At 45.7% G+C, this 21,581-nt stretch overlaps 1 protein-coding gene across 2 annotated transcripts in view; it reads right to left on the reverse strand.

The window, feature by feature from the left end:
- LOC126354785 (proton channel OtopLc-like) overlaps positions 1 to 21,581 on the reverse strand; it is a 223,333-nt gene that overhangs the window by 90,618 nt on the left and 111,134 nt on the right. For both annotated transcript variants that reach the window (XM_050004692.1, XM_050004693.1), the window contains exon 3: positions 11,104 to 11,235. In XM_050004692.1, coding sequence (XP_049860649.1) covers positions 11,104 to 11,235 — 132 coding nt within the window. The remainder of the gene's footprint in view (positions 1 to 11,103; positions 11,236 to 21,581) is intronic.

Below are 21,581 nucleotides of genomic sequence, written 5' to 3' on the forward strand. Positions count from 1 at the left end.
TGTCAATATGGCTCTGCGCAAGCAGGTTGTCGCTCCATAATTGCGTTGGCTGTGTTTACATGGAATGGGATGGGTTTTCTGGTCAAACTGAATCGACCATCGACTGTAGATGGTTATGTTCAGCTACTTAGAGATCATTTTCAGCCATTCTTGGACTTCACGTTCCAAAACAAAGAGGGAATTGTCACCGCCACACTATTGTTCGCGATTGGTTTGAAGAATATCTGGACAGTTCCAATGAAGTATTTTACCACGCAGATCACCCGACACGAATCCCAACGATGATCTATGGGACATATTCGAAAGGTCAGTTCGTTCACAAAGTCCTCCATGAGCAACACATTCGCAATTATTGGCAGCTATAGAGGCAGCATGGCTGGATATTTCTGAAGGAGACTTTGAACGACTTAATGAGTCCAATCCACATCGAGTTGCTGCACTACGTCAGGCAAAATGAGGTACGATCCGAAACGTATTACCGGGTATCCTGTCTTCTTTAACCTCATTGTACATCTCTCTCTCTCTCTCTCTCTCTCTCTCTCTCTCTCTCTCTCTCTCTCTCCTTCCTTAGCATTTGTTATTACACTCATGTACGTGAATTGTGTCTCCTCTCCAATCAAAGTATTTCCATACTCAGAAAACGAACGCAGGCGATCATCCCACCTCGGCTTTGTAGTCAATGGCCTAGTGGAGATGCTTTTCTGCTATCTTCCTCCGGTTTGTAGCGATTTGTCAAATGTCTATGTGTTACGTGTGGATGACTGTGATGTGTGTATACAGTGTAGTCTGTAGTCTTACGTTTCTGTTGTTATAGACCGAGTGGTTCTAGGCGCTTCAGTCTGGAACCGAGCGACCGCTACGGTCGCAGGTTCGAATCCTGCCTCGGGCATGGATGTGTGTGATGTTCTAGGTTAGTTAGGTTTAAGTAGTTCTGAGTTCTAGGGGACTGATGACCTCAGCTGTTAAGTCTCATAGTGCTCAGAGCCATTTTTTTGTTGTTATAGAAGAAGGGGAAGGAGAGTGGAGATCGGCACCGCGAAAACGACTATGGGCTGCCACAGGTAACGTCCCCATCACCCGGTTGGATCACCATCAACGCTGTTTCACGCTCTAACTTTGATAAGACACTATGAAGGAGTTTGGAATTTAATCCAGAGCGTTAGCGCAAACACTGGGGATTAGGAACTTTATGCCACAACCTCTTCCAGTCTTGTCATCCAGTTAATTGTGGTGAAACATTACCACCACCGAGATTCGAACAGGCTTACCTCAGAGTCGACCACCACCCAAATGGTTCAAATGGCTCTGAGCACTATCCGACTTAACTTCTGAGGTTATCAGTCGCCTAGAACTTAGAACTACTTAAACCTAACTAACCTAAGAACATCACACACATCCATGCCCAAGGCAGGATTCGAACCTGCAACCGTAGCGGTCGCTTGGTTCCAGACTGTAGCGCCTAAAACCGCAAGGCCACTCCGGCCGGCCCAACACCCAAGGGCGTCCATAAGCGACGTCAGCTATGACGGTCGGGACGAAAAGTACACATGTGTCCAAGTTCCGTTAGGACTATGACTGTGAAGACCATGCTGAATAGCCAAAGAAACTGGTCGACGTGCCTAATATCGTATAGGGCCCCCGCAAGCGCGCAGAAGTACTCCAACACCGTGAACTGACACCATGACCCATACTGACTTTAAACACTTCTGCTGGCCACTAAATTCCCAAGAAATGAAAATTATCGAGCATATCTTGGATGCCTTGCAATGTGCTGTTCAGAAGAGATCTCTTCTGAACAGCAAATTGCGAGGCATCCAAGATATGCTCGATAATTTTCATGTCTGGGGTGTGTTTAAAGTGTTTAAAGTGTTTAAAGTCAGTAGAGTGTTCCTGGAAACACTCTCTAGCAATTCGTGGCGTGTGGGGTGTCGCATTGTCCTGCTGGAATTGTCCAAGTCTGTCGGAAGCACAATGGACATGAATGAATGCATGTGATCAGACAGGTTACTTAAGTACTCGTAAATATTACCTGTCACAGTTGGATCTAGCCGTATCACTCCAACTGCACACGCCCCACACCATTACAGAGCCTCCACCAGCTTGAACAATCCACTGCTGACATGCAGGATCCAAAGATTCATGAGGATGTCTGCATACCCGTTCACGTTCCTCCGTTCAATATAATTCATATAATTTGAAACGAGACTCGGCCGACCAGGCAAAATGTTTCCAGTCATCAACAGTTCAATGTCGGTGTTGACGAGCCCAGGCGAAGCGTAAAGCTTTGTGTCGTGCACTCATCAAGGGTACACGACGGGGACTTCGGCTCCGAAAGCCCTTATCGATGATGGTGTTTTGTTGAATGGTTCGCACACTGACAATTGTTGGTGGTGCAGCATCGAAATATGCAGCAATTTGAGGAAGGGTTGCACTTCTGTCACGTTGAATCATTCTCTTCAGTCGTCGTTGGTTCCATTCTAGCAGGATGTTTTCCCGGCCACAGCGATGTCGGAGATTTGATGTTTTACCGGATTCCTAATATTCACGGTGCACTTGTGAAGTAGTCGTACGGGAAAATCCCGACTTCGTTGCCACCTCGGAGATGCTGTGTCTCATCGCTCGTGCGCCGACTATTACACCACGTTCAAACTCACTTAAATCTTGATAACCTGCCACTGTAGCAGCAATAACCGATCCGACAACTGCGCCAGACACTTGTTGTCTTATATAGGCGTTGCTGGGCGCAGCGACGTATTCTGCTTGTTTACATATCCCTGTATTTTAATAGCAGTTTCTCTGGCGCCTCACGTTGAAACAAGAATCGCAAGTGATGTACAGCAATACATGTGAAGGGACTTCAAAGTCAAAGATCACAGTCTTGGCCGAATCCAAAGAACATGCCGTCAAATCATGTGATAATCAGATTATAAAATTGAAGTATTAATAGTTCTAAACTCGACTAAGGTTACATAAAAATATCAACAAAGTAAAATATAAAGCACCATATAAGCAACATCGACGAACGTAAGAATATAAAATATTTGCCTCTAGCTGGAATTCCCACTTATCTTTTTGCTTCTGTAGATGTTACGGTCTCGGTGTCCTGACTGGTGAGTTGAGCATCAGTAATGTCGCTTCGTACTTGTTTGGCCCATGTCATACCTTTAAGGTTTTCAGTGGCTGTATCTGGCGTGTGAGCCTACACTCACGGAGTCTGTGTATGTGTCCATAGAATTTAAGGCGCCTTTTTTCTAATATCAGCAGCAATATTTGAAATTTCCTCTGTAGTTTCGTTCGTTTGCAGTCTATATCCAGCTTCAGCTTTTAGTGGTCCAAGGATTATCCTAATGATCTGTCGTTCTTCTTTCTGCAGATTTTGTAGTAGCATCAAGTTTTCTGCTGCGTATAGCACCCCTGGTTTAATGACAGTGCTCTGGTGCCTGATGTTTGCATGCATGGACATGCACTATTTGTTGTAAAGTTGGTGCGTTCTACAGTTGGCTCCCTTTAATTTCTTTTCTCGAGTTTCTTGAGATTTTTTTTTATAGTCCAGTGGGTTCCAAAACTTCCCCCAGATATTTAAAATGTGAAACTCTGTTTATCTGTTGAACGTAGCAAAATAAAATACACTCCTGGAAATGGAAAAAAGAACACATTGACACCGGTGTGTCAGACCCACCATACTTGCTCCGGACACTGCGAGAGGGCTGTACAAGCAATGATCACACGCACGGCACAGCGGACACACCAGAAACCGCGGTGTTGGCCGTCGAATGGCGCTAGCTGCGCAGCATTTGTGCACCACCGCCGTCAGTGTCAGCCAGTTTGCCGTGGCATACGGAGCTCCATCGCAGTCTTTAACACTGGTAGCATGCCGCGACAGCGTGGACGTGAACCGTATGTGCAGTTGACGGACTTTGAGCGAGGGCGTATAGTGGGCATGCGGGAGGCCGGGTGGACGTACCGCCGAATTGCTCAACACGTGGGGCGTGAGGTCTCCACAGTACATCGATGTTGTCGCCAGTGGTCGGCGGAAGGTGCACGTGCCAGTCGACCTGGGACCGGACCGCAGCGACGCACGGATGCACGCCAAGACCGTAGGATCCTACGCAGTGCCATAGGGGACCGCACCGCCACTTCCCAGCACATTAGGGACACTGTTGCTCCTGGGGTATCGGCGAGGACCATTCGCAACCGTCTCCATGAAGCTGGGCTACGGTCCCCCACACCTTTAGGCCGTCTTCCGCTCACGCCGCAACATCGTGCAGCCCGCCTCCAATGGTGTCGCGACAGGCGTGAATGGAGGGACGAATGGAGACGTGTCGTCTTCAGCGATGAGAGTCGCTTCTGCCTTGGTGCCAATGATGGTCGTATGCGTGTTTGGCGCCGTGCAGGTGAGCGCCACAATCAGGACTGCATACGACCGAGGCACACAGGGCCAACACCCGGCATCATGGTGTGGGGAGCGATCTCCTACACTGGCCGTACACCTCTGGTGATAGTCGAGGGGACACTGAATAGTGCACGGTACATCCAAACCGTCATCGAACCCATCGTTCTACCATTCCTAGACCGGCAAGGGAACTTGCTGTTCCAACAGGACAATGCACGTCCGCATGTATCCCGTGCCACCCAACGTGCTCTAGGAGGTGTAAGTCAACTACCCTGGCCAGCAAGATCTCCGGATCTGTCCCCCATTGAGCACGTTTGGGACTGGATGAAGCGTCGTCTCACGCGGTCTGCACGTCCAGCACGAACGCTGGTCCAACTGAGGCGCCAGGTGGAAATGGCATGGCAAGCCGTTCCACAGGACTACATCCAGCATCTCTACGATCATCTCCATGGGAGAATAGCAGCCTGCATTGCTGCGAAAGGTGGATATACACTGTACTAGTGCCGACATTGTGCATGCTCTGTTGCCTGTGTCTATGTGCCTGTGGTTCTGTCAGTGTGATCATGTGATTTATCTGACCCCAGGAATGTGTGAATAAAGTTTCCCCTTCCTGGGACAATGAATTCACGGTGTTCTTATTTCAATTTCCAGGAGTGTAACATTATCACAGACAGCATAGTGTTAGGCTTTCACAAAATCACTGTAGTTATTCAAAATAGACACCTACAGAGTCAATACAGAGTGAAATCGTTTTCAAAGTGATTTGAGACACTCTATGTAGTCCTTTTGTACAATTTTATTTAGTACTGCGGTACAGTCGTCTCCTAAGTCCTTAATTTCGTCGTAACTGCTTCTTTTATTGCCAACGTCAATTTGGGGAACAACCAGAAGTCGGCAGACTCCAGCGAATATGGCAGCTGGTCCAGGACTGTGATCCGTTTGCTGGCCCAAAGCTTGGGCGTGATCTTTGCTCTGAGGACTGGGGCGTTGTCGAGAAGGAGCGAGTAGGAAACTGTTTTTTGGTGTGCGGCTCCAATTCGACGTATTCTCGTTTCAAACGATAGAGGACTCAAAAAACGTGATGTTGCCTCGCTGCTTCACCGCCATTTCCCTACGAGCGACGGACACATTCTGTTACATTCGCGGCCAGGACGCCTGCTGCAGCGATGTTAGAACTTTGACCTTCTGTGGGGCTGTTGTTGAAATTTGAAGGGTCGTAGCCCCGCATTCAGGCATGAGATAGCATTGCAAATTGGGACTCACACCAGCAGTCCTAACGGAACTGGGACACGCTGTGCATACTGTTCCTTGAAACTATCGCCTCCCCTCATCTCAGGTACACTTTACATATAGTTCATGGACTTTACTTACTATTGGTACGAACAAAGATTCTTTCACATACGCTTGCCCTTGTAGTTATTAACTGTGACATATCGTCCCAGAAATAAATTAAAAATGGTTTCTGTCCTCTACTACTGACGAAAGTTTTCTGGTGGCTTTCCTTGGATGCAAGAAAAACCTGGAACACAGTCCCAACTGTTCGCAACTGCGATTCCCTCTGCCCCAATACTAGCTCCCCTGATTGTTTGCAGAAAAGTACCTGAATTTTTAAGGGGGTCATTACTCGAATATCCTGCTCTATCCTTAGGGGATACGGCATTAATAGTCATAAAAATTAAAATGAAGTATAGTTTTGCTTAAGTAGACTGGTGTACAAAAATTAAGGGTGAATAACTTTCTGATGGTGTTTTACTGCCAAGTAACATAGATTGAAGAGACTTGGATCATACGTGGGAAGAACTGCTACTCCATAGTCCAGAAGGTAACTGAAAGAAATGCACAATGAAACGAACGGAAGTGACAATTTTATCCACCGAGAGTGGTCATTGTCAGACTGCTGGTCATCTACAATCACTGCGGGTTGGGGACCAGTCCTACAAGAGGGTGCCTGAATTCAAATACCTAGGGGCACTTTTCACTGAGAACTCGTCATGTGAAGCAGAGATCAATGCCAGAACACAAGCAGAAAACCTATCTTACCACAGCCTAGCACAATTGCTTCGGTCCAGATATCTGTCCAGACAGTTCAAGATTCGACTGTACAAAATCCTGATCCTGCCTGTTGTTCAACATTGCTGTGAGACATGGAGTATCCGGAAACAGGACTTCCCTAAGCTCCTCGTTTTTGAGAGAAAATTGTTTCGGAAAATCTTCGGTCCGGTTCTGGATGCAGATACAGGGGAATGGAGGATCAGATACAACCAACAGCTTGAGGAACTATTCCAGCAGCCCAACATAGCAGAAAATGTCAAACGAATGCAGTGGGCCTGCCATGTGGCCGGATGGAGGATTACAGATGACCTCGGAAGCTCCTGGATTTCACACCTACAGGAAAGAGACCCCCCAGGGAGATCCAAGAAGCGTTGGAAGGGATGGCCTCCATGAAGATTTAAACCTAGTGTCAATAGATGTGGACGGATGGCGGATAGCAACCATGGACAGAATACAGTGGCGGAGGAAACTTGTAAAAGCGTGCGGTGCACAGGGCCTGATCAGGTAGTAGTAGTAGTAGTAGTAGTAGTAGTAGTAGCGAGTTATGATGTTCACCTGGAGGCTACAAAAGGCAGAACAATATAATTTAATAGACTGTGTGAGCACTACCAACAGCAGTGCACGCTCAGCAACGTGCTCCCATGGTGGCCACGCGGATGGCAAGTGAGTTCCTGTGATGGGGCGTTGCATTCCTCCCCCAGAGCAGTTAAGAACTGTTGGACGGTCGTTGGTGAATATCAACGTGCTGTATTTTACTCGTTCTCGATGTGTTAAGTCAGGGGGATAGGCAGGCCAATCCGAATTTACTCTCATTCCAAGAACTTCTCCATCTCTGCTTTTCGATGTGGTCACGTATTAGCATTACTAAAAATGAAGCTAGCACCGAATGTATCCCCGAGAAGCAGTGCACGGCGAAGGAATATAATGTCACAACAACGTTGACCTGTGAGCATTATGTATTCAAAGGAACGGAGGTAAGTATGTCCATACTATATTATGGCCTCTCAGACTATAACATCTATACCACAAACACTATCTTGTTTGTCTCTGGGTGCATTACGTGTTCAGACGTCTCGTCATATGAGGATACGAACAGCACTATCGAGCATGATCGATTTAATGGTTCAAATATGATGACAAAGCGTCAGAACATCACACAGCACAAGTGGAGCAAGTGGAGGAGCTATCGGAATGAAAGGACAAAAAAGGCTAGCCTACCCTTTGCTCCGCTTTAAATGCTGTGGCGCACATGTGGGTTGTGATGAGTTGACGCATTGCAGCATGTTCACATGGACTACTTACCATCCAGCAATTGTCACCTGAGATGGTGGAAGAATGGAACGCCCTACCGCAAGAACTCCTTACCAACATTGAGAGAAGCTTGGACGCACGTTGCAGACATGCGTTGCCGTCTGTTGTCCCCGCACTCTCTATTAAGAACATCGTCCAGTCATTTATTATGTCCAGGGACCATTATAAATCTCAGATTCTTCCATGTAATTATTATCTTTGAATAAAAGTTTCCTTTCTTTTTTTTATTATTTCCTATTTCTTTCACTTATCTTTTGTAGTATGATACAGCAGTTTTTTCTGTATATGGTCCAAGTTTCATCGAGCTATATTACTTGGCAGGCCAACGGCCTTGCCGCAACGGTAAAGCCGTTGCCCTCCAGCTCATGGAAGTTAAGATCTGCCGTGACTGGCTAACACTTGGGTAGGTCACCGCCTAGGTCTGTCGGGTGCTCCTGGCAAGTGGTGTGCACTCAGCCCCTGTCAGACCAGTTGAGGAACTACTTGACTGAGAAGTAGCGGCACCGGTCACTAAAACTGACAACGGCCAGAAGAGCGGTGTGCTGATCACATGCCACTCCGTATCTGCATCCGGCGACGCCTAAGGGCTGAGGATGACACGGCGGTCGTTCGGTAACGTTGGGCCTCCAAGCCCTATTCGGAAGGAGTTTGTTTTTTTATATTACTTGTCAGTTACACATGTTACGAGAGCTACCTCCGTCCTTACGTTTTGTGCAGTTGTAAAACAAGTGTATTAATGTCATTGAGCTTAAAGTTTGTCTTGGTGGTAGCTAATGTTACATAGTTGGTAAAGTTCAACGTAAGTTATATGTGTATAAAGGTTCTGTGTGTGTTTTATTTTTCATTTAAGAGCAGAGAGGACCATTTATTTTGTAACGTCGTCTGTGAAGGGACTATAAAGACTGGAAGAAACAGTACCTGCTATGTGTCATAAAAATTTGGAAAAAAATGTGTGTGCCGTTTTCTATTATTAATGTTCACTCATTTCTAATGGTACCGCAATCCCTATATCACGTCAGGACCGTAAACTGTTCATCGACTGAAGTTAGGTTTGAAGAACAATTTTGAAAAAATGTTCAAATGTGTGTGAATACCTAAGGGCCCAAACGGCTGAGGTCATCGGTCCCTAGACTTACACACTACTTAAACTAACTTAACTGTAAAGACAACACTCACACCGATGCCCGAGGGAGGACTCGAACCTCCGGCGTGAGGGGCCGCACGATCATAATTTTGAGGGAAAGCAGTGTAGGAAGACAGCTCAATTCGTGGGTACGCCATAGCTTGGGCCCATGTAGGCAGCAGTCTGTGACCACATTGAGGATATCTGAACTGAGCTCCGTATTCTCGCTTTTGACACGCCAAGGAAAAACTGCTTGAAATGTTTCAAATGGCTTTGAGCACTATGGGACTCAACTGCACTGGTCATCAGTCCCCTAGAACTACTTAAACCTAACTAACCTAAGGACATCACACATATCCATGCCCGAGGCGGGATTCAAACCTGCGACCGTAGCAGTCGCACGGTTCCCGACTGCGCGCCTAGAACCGCGAGACCACCGAGACACGCCAAAGAGTCGAAATTTACTTACTAGGAAGACAGGCCGCGAATCGTACATCCCAAAGATAGGCCTGCGCTCGCTCCCTCGCTCGCTCAACTCAGCAAACTACGTTTCTTCACTTGTCAACCTGTAGCTACGTGTGTACGTACAAACGAGAATTGCATCTTCTACTGGAAACCGCTATAATGGACTCCTACTGCTATCTGTCCTACAATGATCGGAAGTCCATGGGCTTACTTGTTACGGTTGCACTGGGGTACAATAAAATTAAAATCATGACAAAATCAGTTGCATAAGGCACAACTTCTTGTACGAAATGACGACTGTTAAGCAAAACAGAGTAAATGCTATAAACAGGGGGTCATATCATTTATATCGGGCATTGACCTTATATTTTGTTGTTGTACTGTTAATATGCAGATTCCAGTGTACGATGCAATTCTCGTTAGTACGCACACGACGAGATGCGAGTTAACAGGCGTGGAAACGTAGTTTGACTGCTGAGCTGAGCGAGCGGGCGAGTTCAGGCTTACCTTCGTTACGTACGCCCCGCGGCCTGTCTTTCTTGTGGGCCTCGCCAGAGAGTCCTATGACGTCATCTGGGAGCTGGCCGTCACCCTCTGCCTGCAGACCCGACCCGTGAGTCAACTGAGCAGCCCACTCGTCACTTGAATCTGTTTGCGGCCAGAAATGAGAGCGAGTATACGGTTTCGCAAACGTAAATGGGGATTCGCGCATTCCCGTTTTGAGAGAAATTTGCCCCATTACGCTGTAAATTCCTACTCATTTATTTCACGCAATCATGATTTCGCTTTATGGGTGCTCTGATGTGTAATCTGAATGTCACAAAATGTTCAACCTGCCTAAATGACAGAAGCAAATTGTATACCAATACAGAGACTGATTGGTTAACAGTGGATATTGTTCTGTTTATACATGTATTTATAGTAGAAAAAGTTTTTCGAAGACTGCTGTAAATTTATTTTGATACTTCATACATATTCAGAGAATATCCAACAACTACGTTGACATTTATACACTTAGGAGGGGTTATCGAGTCTGTAACGACAGTGCCAAAATAGATGAGATGAGGATGAAGTGTAATCTCTAAATGAGATTAGTAAAATAAATTACAGAAATTAATGATAAGCTACGCAACTCACTCTTAGCCCAAAAAGCTTTTTCATCGCAGTACCCAGTTTTGTTTGACGCAGCACGTATGTTCTTTGATGGTGGAGATGAAATAAATAAGAACGCAACCGGTTTTTTCTTTGGATTGGATGAAATGTATATGTTATTCATCTGAAGAGCAGACTACAGCACGGAAGTTAACCCAGATATCACTCCTCGTCTAAAGGAAAACGTTTGCAGTTCTGTACCCGGTCCCAATTACTGTATGTCTCACACATTCCAGAGTCCCACAAAACACAGCATCGCCTTAAGACTACCTGATCCCGATAATCGGACATTTCGCCTTGTAAAGTGTTACTTTACAGCAGCAAGATCGTGTACTGATTTTCCGTACTAAGTCACGACTAGCTTTGAATTGCTGCACGCTTCAGCGAGAGATAAAGAATCGACGAGTATTACGCGACCGCAGCGCCACAGTTATCAAACTTTTAATACTCGCGGAACTACATCGGGAACGAAGGAATCCAGTTAGCACTGATGTAAAGGCGCGCCTTGATTTGTGAAGTATGCAACACGCGACACTAGACTCGCGCTCGCTCCGTTTCTGATCTCTATCTGGCGGTGACGCTTGCAGAGGCTAGGCGCAGTACTCACACTCGCAGACGGTTGATCTCCTTGTTGGCGGCGCGCTGGGCGGGCCTCTGTATGAAGGGCAGAGACTGTGACCGTCCGTGCATGGACTGGTAGAGGGCCGCCTTCACCAGCGACGACGTCGACCCGGAGCGCCTGCAACACGGCCGCCCAAAAGTGCGTACCTAAACGTCATACAGTTCGTGTACCACACAAGAATGAACGTAACACTAGAAATATATCTAAGAAATTAGTAACAGTTATAGCGAAAACAGATGCTCTTTGTTTTGGAAATAGACGTTAAAGAGATCCACTCTTCTTTACTTTATTTATTGATCTTTTATTCTTTACGACTAGTTCTGGGGTAGCAGCCCCATTCTCGAGCAATCATTCCCACCATTGGCCAAGTCATCAGGCTAGATTCCGTCATTAGCGCTGGTCACTCCGAAACTCTAAGTGTGACCAGCGTGATGCTAGCCTCATAGCCTGGTCGATGGTTAGAATGATTAAAAGATATCATATTTACACCAGTGATTGTAACACTTTCCTTATTTCATGATTGCAATTTCGACATTAGACCATTATCAAGCGAAGATGTTATGGCTATTAAGCCACGTCAGAATAAAATGAGCTGACACATTTATATGTCATTGTAGTAACGACAACTACATATAAATGTGTCAGCTCATTTTGGGTTGACGTGGTCTAATAGCCATAACATCTTCACTTGGTAATGGCTTAAGGCCGAAATTGCTATCGTGAAATAAAGAAAGTGTTACAGTGACTGGCATAAATATGATGTCTTTTATAAAGTTCTACATGACTGTGAATCCCAGGTATATAGAGCTAGAATGATTTGTTGAAACTGAGGCTGTACGCCACAACTAGTCGCAAACAACGAATAATCAATGAATGAAATAATAATTATTTAAGTAAAAATAAATTTTTAACAATCCCCGTTTTTAAATCGGCCTAAAAACCATTAAACAATTTGTCCTAGCCTTATTCAGCTTTCTAATTCCATACCGATAGTCATAAATTGTGATTTAAAAAAAATACTTTTAACTTTCTAATGCATTAGTTATTAAGTAGTCTGGTAGTTAGGAGGTGACCTATATATTCGTCTACTATGTACTGCATGCACACAACGACTTTGTTTTTAAGTCTTACAAGTATTTTCATAGCTATTTGTAATTCACAATCACAGATTTTTATGACTAGGAGTTCAGAAATCTGTTTGAGACTAGGATAACGTCTTTTATACTCTTTAACCACAATTAAAAACGAGAGGTATTTAAAATTCATTTCTATTTAAATAATCATTTTCTGCATCTTAGTCTTGTTTGTGTGAAATTTTTCAATCGATTTCAACCACGTCAATGAGGTTACAACAGAGAAATTTGATCAATTTCAGGTTTTTCTTCGGTGGAACTAGGGTGTACAGTGCATACTGAATGTTTACACTGTTAATGATTCATATGGTATGGTCATTGGCACACACGAGGCTTGTCTGCACATCCTCTGTTTTTGATCTGCAGGCTGTAACTGTGCTGAGTTTCAGGTGAACAGTGTTCGCAATATTCAGTTTGGGGTACAACCTTGCCCACCGATAAATACACACAATTGTTGAACAGCTTCAGTCATTTGAAAGGGGTCGCGCTGTGGGCCTGAGGGACGCTGGATTGACGTATCGACGGGATTGCTGCACATCTTTGGCTGAATGTATCAGTGGTGTCTCACTCCTTTCAACTGTGGGGCATTCCCAGATTTGTAGATGAAGTTCTTGACGTATGCATAATATAGACGCACGTCAACATTGACGCAAACTGCTGGCAGAGCTGGCCGACCGAACATCATCCAAGGACGAGGTCCAGGCACCTGTTCTGTCATCAGGGACCGTAGGGAACCGTCTGCTTGCAAAATGATTAAGATCACGTATGCTAACACTGAAACCCCCGCATGGCAACCCTGGTGTCGTGAAAGGCTTGACTGGAGAGCGGAATGACAGTCTGTTCTCTGTGAGCTGCCCAGTTATGTTGGCCACTCCCATACCAGGTAGACAAAATTTAAACTCAGTAATTATGGTTCTCGGTGTGGCGAACACACTGCTTAGGCTGTGTTTTTTCTGTATTGTGATTTCATTCCCCTGTCCCATATGGGCAGGGGAGGGCTTTCAGCTGCACAATCCACTGGTCTTCAGCCGAGTGACATGCCAGCTAATACAAGAAGAAAATGATACATAGAAAGGCATTAAAAATGGGGCGCATAAAAACGCAGTAACGGGAGATAAAGGAGGTAAAAATAGACTGACAGGAAGACGTTCAAGAGGGGACAATTAAAAAAGTCAACATAAATTTAAAAAAAAAAACGCAGTTGGCGATTCATAGAGCACAAAAGAGACACCGAAGTCACACACACAGGTTAAAAAGTTGGTCACAGTATTAAAAAACACACCAGAAAAAGACACTTTAAACCCACTTGGAGGGATGAAGCACACACGATGAAGAATAAAACTGCCAGGAGGGGCCTGCAGAGGGAGAAGCCTGAGAGGATAGGAGGGGAGATCAAGGTGCAGCAGGGAAGGGGGCATGATAAAAAGAGTAGGGGCATCAGGGTGTGCACCATGAAGTAGGAGACAGGTGGAGCAGGAGATGAAAAGGGAAGACAAGGCAGGATGGAGTGAAGAGACGCTGAAGGGGAGCACAAGTAAGGGAGGGGGCGTAAGAAGGAAAAGCCACTCAGGAGAAGGGCTTAGGCTGTGTATTTTTTTCCTTTATTGTCATTTCCATTGCCAATCAGGGTGGGCTGGCAGCAGAATAAGCGCTGCTCTTCAGCCAAGAGACATAAATAGACAGGAAGACATTTAAAAATATTATAAAGGAGATAACATAACGGAATATAGAAACAAAAAAGACGGAACGAAAGCAAATAAAACATCCAAAGAGGCGACTCTAAACCGGAGGTAAAAATATAAAAAAAGTGTGTTACACAAAAAGAAAAAAAGAGAAGAACTACTCTCTACATTACGAGGCATCAGGCAAAGCACGGCTGGACCATAAAAGTCCATAGAACAAGTAAAACAGCCACATCACGGGCGGCATAGCAAGGAATTGTCACAGACAATAAACAGGTCAAGCACTGAATTAAAACCCACATCACCAGATGACACTGTAGAACACCACCGAAACACAACACTAACAAAGCACACTGATACCGAATAAAAAACTGGGAGGATCTGCGTAGGAGGGGGGGGGGACAAGTGAAATGAGAAGAAAGGGAAGGAGGCGAGGAGAAGGGGACAGAAAGGGAAATGAGGTGTGGGACGTGCCAAAGTAGAGCCAAAGTAGGGCTCGAAAGGAGGAAGATCTGCTCTGGGAGAAGGCGGGGTGAGGGAAAAAGGGGCCTCGGGGAGAGGGGGGAACAAGGCCAGGTTATATTTGGAAGGAAGCGTATACGTCACGGCGAAGTTCATCATCGGGGAGGGGGAGTGGCTGGAAATTACCCTGATGAAGGAGATGGAGGGTGTAGAGGTGCAGAGAGGGAGGGATTCAGCGATAGAGGCCCAGCAAAGGGCGGGGGGTGGAGAAGGAGAAAACCAGGGGTTGGAGGGCATCAAGCCTGCGGACAGTGTACAGGATGTGGGGATGTTGGAGGAAAAGAAGGATGTGAGGGAGGGGGATGAGTTCATACAGGAGCTGTCCGGGGGAAGGAAGGAAGATACAGAAGGCAAGGCAGAGCGCATGGCATTCAAGGATTTGGAGGGCCTTGTAACAGTGGGTGAGTGTGGAGATCCAGGCAACGCTGGCATAATAGAGGATAGGACGGATGAGGGATTTGTAGGTGTGGAGGATGGAGGAAGGATGCATGTCCGGCCAGAGAGGAATTTCAGGAGGTGGAGGTGGGAATGAGGTTTCCGCTGGATGGTCAGGAGGTGAGGGTTCCAGGTGAGGCGACAGTTGAGGGTGAGGCTAAGGTATCTCAGGGTGGGGGTGAGCTGGATGGGTCAACCATAAAGGGCGAGGTAGAAATCGTGGAGACGGAAGGAGCAGGTGGTCCTGCCTATGGTGACTGCCTGGGTTTCGGAGGGGTTCAGAGGAAGGAACCACTGGTTATACCAAGCGGTGAACTGGTCAAGGCGAGTTTGGAGAGTGTGTTGGAACCATGAAGGGCAGGATAGAGAGCCAGGAAGGCAGTGTCATCAGCATACTAGAGAAGGTGGACAGGAGGGGGTGGCTTAGGCATATCAGTCATATACAAGAGATAAAAGGAGAGGGCAGAGCCCTGGGGCCGTCAGCAGTGGGATAAAAGATACGAGAGTTCATGTTGTGGAGGGTGACATAGGAAGGATGGCGCAAGAGGAGGAAGTGATGAGACGGAAAAAATTGGTAGGTAGGGCGTAGGTTTGGAGTTCAAAGAGGAGACCGGGATGCCATTCACAGTCATAGGCATTTTGGAGGACAAGGGAAACAAAAATGTCAGAGCGATGGGAGTTAAGCTGAAGGGAGAGAAGGAGGTTAAGGAGTTGATCTTCAGCGGAGAAGGAGGGTCAGAAGCCACACTGGGTAAGGGGAAGGAGGTGGTGTTAAGGTGCTGGAAGGATGTATTCTAAAACCTTACTGAAGACGGAGCTTATGTGTTGCTGTATTTGCCGGTGGCGTTGGAGTGTATCCTTGTCATGAGTGCGCAGGAAGGGGCGATAGAGGCGACGGGATTCGCGGAGGAGGGGGACAGCCCACGGAGTGGGATGGTGAGGGTGTATAGTTTTAGTAGGAACATGGGCCTCCATGGCGTCAGTGATTACTTCTGAAGGAAGGACGAGGCATGGTTGATGTCGTCAGGATGGTGATAGGTAAAAGGGTGGCTTTCGACCTGGGTGGCGATGGACTCCTGGTAGGCATTCCAGTTGGTACGGCGGTAGTCATGGACGACCTTGGTAGGGGATGCATGGTGGGGAGCCGGAGGGGATGGTGAGGAGACGTTATAGTGGGAAGGATGGGGAGGTGATAACTACCTGTTGGGTCAAGGTTGGCGACGGCGATACGCCCAAGAAGGTTCGAAGAGGCAATGACAACATCAGGGGTGGTGCCACTTTCGGGACGGGCTTGGTAGGGAAGGGGAACAAGGTCACCTTGGATCATGGAGAGGAAGTGAAGCCACCGCCAAGGGCTGCAGGGGAGCGGCTATGGATGTTGAGGTCGGGTGCAATCACATAGGTGGAGAAGGTGTGATCAATGTGGGAGATGAAGTCATAAGGAAGAGGAGCAGTGGAGTCGACATAGGTGGTGGCACAGGTAGTGGTGAGGGAGGGGAAGAAAACGCTGTGGATAAGGTGTTCTGTGGGGTCATTGAGGAGAGGTTGTGGCTGGATGGGGATATGCTAAAGGTGGCCAATCGCGAGTCCACCCTGCGCACGAGGGCCAGGAGCGTCAGTGCGGTAGCGGATATAGGGAGAGGTGCCGATAGACTGGTGGGGCTGGAGAAAGGTTTCGTTCAAGAGGAAGGTTTACACTGTGACCGAAGCCTCCTATTTATGACAATCAGAGAAGAAACTGCGCACGTGTGAAGGCGCCAAATATCGGTGACCAATAGCGCATTTTCTCACATCGGTGGCGATAGAGTCAGCTACGCCTCCTGTCGGACGCTGAAAGAGTGCGCTGCCTTCGGCGGCCCCAGCGCCCGCTGCCGGGAGCCGGCTGCCGAAATGCGTGACCTCGCTGTCGTTCGCCCGTTCTCGCTGTTGTCAATCAAACATCTATGTCGTCATCTCTCGTACGACCAACAGTTGTTTTTTGTGTTCACTGTGATTTTAAAATGGCCAGCGCTGGAGCCCATGCCATGCCGGGTTGGTATCCTGTCAGCTGCGAATTTCCGCTGCTTCTTCGTCGATAATGCTGTCCCAGTACAAAGACGTCGACGACAAAATTACGGTGTTCTCGTATTCCAGACAACGTCCAGCACTGAGACAATGCTCGGCCTCTGCAGATTTCTCTGGCTGGTCCAGACTTGGGTGTCGTCGATGGTCGATACATCTGTCCTCCACAGTGTGACAAGTTTGTCGAACGTATGACATCCCACAGCTGTAGGGATCTTATAGACACCAGGCCTTCTCAAACCAAGATCATCCTTCACCGAACCATAGAGAGCTCTGAGCTTCGATGGCGTACAAAAGACGCATTTAACTACATGTTTCTCCAATAATCTTCCTATTTTCGAAGAAAACCGCCGACGTAAGGCAAAACGACCATTGCTCTTTGTTTTTCACTCTCTTCCAGTTCCTCACTTTCTCTAGTATAGAATATTCAGTCTCTAAAAATACGGTACGGAGATGGTGTAGTTCTTCCGACAAGTTGTCAGAATCCGATATGGCTCGTGTTGTGTGGACCAACGTCCTATGCACTCCGTTGTGCAGGATGGTGACGGTTGGTGGCCTCCGAGTATAAGTCCGTGTGTGTAGGTCTACGGCACGCAGTGTGCCGCAAGCTACCATACTCTTTCCCCCGCACCCTCACGTCCGGGAACGGTAGTTCGCCGTTTATGCTTGAACGAAGAGAATATATATTTTATGAAAATGAATCCAGTGACACAGTGCCACGGGGCCAGATGACAAAGTTGTCATCCACATATCGCCAAAATCCGCTGAATTGACAGTTTCATCGCTTCAGAGACCGTTTTCTGCTAGAAGAAAAGCTAGACGACAAACTTCGAGGACGGGCCGTGTACGACCTTGCGAAAAAATCTCTGCCTGACGCGGCGGTTTCAGTCTTACAGTTTTTGTGAGTATTTTGCCATGATTCCGTAATATACATTACAGCTGTGAGCACTTGCCTCCTGTGGAATTGAAATTCATACATTGTTCCTCAAGTTCCAGGGTATTGCATCTACCACATGTATCATGCACACGAAGTCGAATGCCATGTCTCCCACCTCATTTTTCATTTACTTCATGTTCGGTTTCTCTTATTTAGCCCTCTTATGTATTCCTTCCATCTTTCAGCTTTCCCTTCTGTGATTTGTGTTGGCTGGCTATTTGACTTCTAGATATTAATACAGCAACTTCACTTTCCTGCAAAGATATCTTTGATTTTCCCATAAGGAGCATCGATTTTTGCCCTATTCAATGATCCTCTTGGCTAAAAGCTTAACCATTTTTCACTTTCTGTCCATACCATCCTTCATATGTCTGTATTACATTTCACCTGCTTCATTTGCTGTTTGTCTATACTTTCTCCTTACGTCAGTTAAATAAGATACACAGTGTGTTACCTCAGTTTTTTACAGGGTCTTTTCTTTTTACCTGTTTTTCTGCTATATGTCAAATATACCTATTACTCTTCTGTCGTATTCCTTTCCCCTGTTCCAGTCTATTGTTGCTTAATGCTGTCTATGAGACTCTGAACAACCTCTGCTTTTTCTCTTTCAATTTAGTCAGGGCCCATTTGTTAATTTCCTATCTTTCTGCAATTTCTTCAGCTTTTCTCTACACTTTATAACGGATAAATTGCGGTCAAACTGCAAAATGCGTTCAAACGGCGGTTGTGGATCTGGCTCTTCGTACCTGCTGCCTTGACTCCGATCCTGCGTTGTCACCGCTACCTGTTAGGTGTTCAGTAACACTTGGGACCACCCTCACCCTGCTGTACGAGCCGCACTCAATAATCCACATTTCGTTGGATAATAATAAATTTGTACATTAGCTATTTATTCCTGATATTTATTTTTAAATACAACAACAACAACAACTACTACTACTACTACTACTACTACTACTACTACTACTACCACTCTTACGAAGCACCTATAAAACCCTTAACCAGGTATCCAACTACCAATATTACTGTAAGCACTGTAGAATCTGATCTGTTTTTTTTTTTCATTTATTGTCTTTAACCTGTAGATGCTTGTTCTCGTTACTGGATCCGTCCTCATGCTACGCTAGTTAGTAGCCATTGTCTGCTGTATTCCTTGGGCGTCTAACAGCACGTCAGCTACGTTTCCATTATAAGATGCAATTCCACCAATCACTGTTACAATTTTTAGTCCACTCTTTCATGATCACTTGCATGAACGCAATGCGCATTCTTGAGAAGGTGTGTCATTCCGTGGTCGCCGATCTCAGTTGTCTTCTCTCCATCTGCAGAACATGTTGTCTAGACGGGACGGCAGCACTCTGATGTGCAGTTGAATGGCTAGTGAAGTCTTCTTCGGCCTTCTTGGATTCTGCAGCTTCAGTATCGTCCAAGATGCGACAGGGCGATTCGGTTCTTACTTCCTTTTTGGGATCCAGCGTCTTTAATGCATGACAGCCATTACCCACTGAATCTTCGTAGAGCGTGCAGACCCACAATGTGTTCTGATGTGCCTACAATGCCGCAAGCGCAGCTATCATTCATCGGTCTTATGATTTTTTACAGATACGTAGCATAAGGGATATGGTCAGACAGCTCGTGTATGAATCATCCGACGGGTTAAGAAATATTATTTTTAGTCTCTCCCCGATGTTGGCGAGAAATTCCAGTTGAGTAGCGCGGTGTTCCATCGTTATCCTTCGATCACCTCGATGAGACTGTCCGCACGTTCCAACATTGCAGGAGTCACAGATGTATGAGATCAGCCAGCACGCGGTTTGTGAGACCTCGTTGCGATGGTGACATACTTCTCACGCAATGGTTCAGCGTGCTTTTGTTCGCATCCAGGTCTCTGTAGATGCTCGGCAAGCGCGTTTGGAAGTCTGCCACGCTATGGTTTTCCGCCAAAAGACACTCAGTAACAGCTCTTTGGTTGGAATGCAGCTGCTTTACGGACACTATTTTGAAGGATACGTATTGCGCCGTCACCAGTCGGAGGTTTTAGACGCTGAGGGGCGAATATTCCACGGTGACACGCAACAATTTCCGCATTTTTTCAAGAGAAATTGGCTGAGAGAAAATCTGTGTTACATTATTTATTGAACGCTATCAAAAATCAGGGGCAAAGACATACGTAATCTCCTTTCAAAAAAGCATATATTTCGATTGATAGAGAATCTCTATTATCAGCCCTGGAAGAAATGGGTCTGGATAAGAAAACAACTAATATTATAAAAGCTACTCTTACAAATACCTGTTCCAAAGTTAAATTTATGGCCGATTTATCGGAACCCTTTGAAATAAAAACAGGAGTGTGACAGGGAGGTGGGCTCTCACCGTTGCTGTTCAATTGTGCTCTTGAGAGAGTAGTCAGAGAATGGTACACAAATATTGAGAGTGGTATAAGACTGGGTTGCAAAAAGAAGAACCTTAAAGTAAATTGCACTGCTTTTGCAGATGATATGGCCCTGTTTGCTGAAACAATGGGTGAAGCAAATGAACAAATCCTTGAAATAAAGAAACAAGCAGCTGAAGTAGGTCTTTCAGATCTCCTTTGAAAAAAGTAAGATATTGAGAAACATCAACCACTCATGTAAATACCTCAAAGTTCAAGATCAATAGATCGAAATAGTAAAAGAATTCAAATATCTTGATGAATGGATTAGTTGGAATGCTGGGGAAAGCAAAACAATGGAATCCGGAAGAAATAAACTTGAATTGGCCTTCCAACTAACAAATATACAGACAACAAAAAGTCCTTTTCATGGGGGTTGAAAATTACACATTACAAGACAGTGATTAAGCCAGAAGCACTGTATGTAGCAGAACCACGAAACATTAATTTCAAAAGCCAAATGGAGAAAATTGAGCTAAAGGGAAGAAAACTTTTAAGAAAAGTCATACGACCTTAATTTCAAGGCAATGAGATTAAAAAAAAAAATCTTTGAACATAGCTGGTAAGGTTCAGTGACCGTGTCAGAATTATATTGTAACAAATAAGCCCTCGGTCACAAATATGAAGTCAAAATTGACCTGGTTTCGACGCTACTATGAGCGTCGTCTTCAGAATTAGACTAACTGTACTAAAACATTAGGTATATAGTACATTAATAAAATTAAAGTTTGTAGTGACTCGAAAAGATGCAGTACTTACAAGTCACATATTAAAAAAAAGATCTAAGCCGGAAAGGCGACGTCATGAATACTTGTGAGATGGCGAGCCGCTAAGGGCTGCTCGTACTGTGAACAAGGGTTTGAAGAATTCTGAAGACGACGCTCATAGTAGCGTCGAAACCAGGTCAATTTTGACTTAATATTCGTGACCGAGGGCCTATTTGTTACAATATAGCAATGAGATTATATACTTTCAGACACTATGCGAAAAAGGGGGGTAAATTTTTACGGTCAACTTCTCAGAATGAATTCCAACGGATTAACCAAACAAATAATTGACTTTTTCCGTAACCTCAAAACGAAAAGTAACTGGTTTGAAGAAACTGAGAAAGACCTAGTAGAATTAAAGATTTCAGAAAATTCACCTATCGATCGAACAGCTAGATAATTACTAAAGATGAACACATAAGGTTGCAAGATAAACCTACACAAAAGTCCAAACCCTTCGTCCCGGAAGAAGAGAGAAACAGAAGATCAGAAAAA

This window comes from Schistocerca gregaria, chromosome 3 (genome assembly GCF_023897955.1).
Source record: "Schistocerca gregaria isolate iqSchGreg1 chromosome 3, iqSchGreg1.2, whole genome shotgun sequence".
Taxonomy (NCBI): domain Eukaryota; kingdom Metazoa; phylum Arthropoda; class Insecta; order Orthoptera; family Acrididae; genus Schistocerca; species Schistocerca gregaria.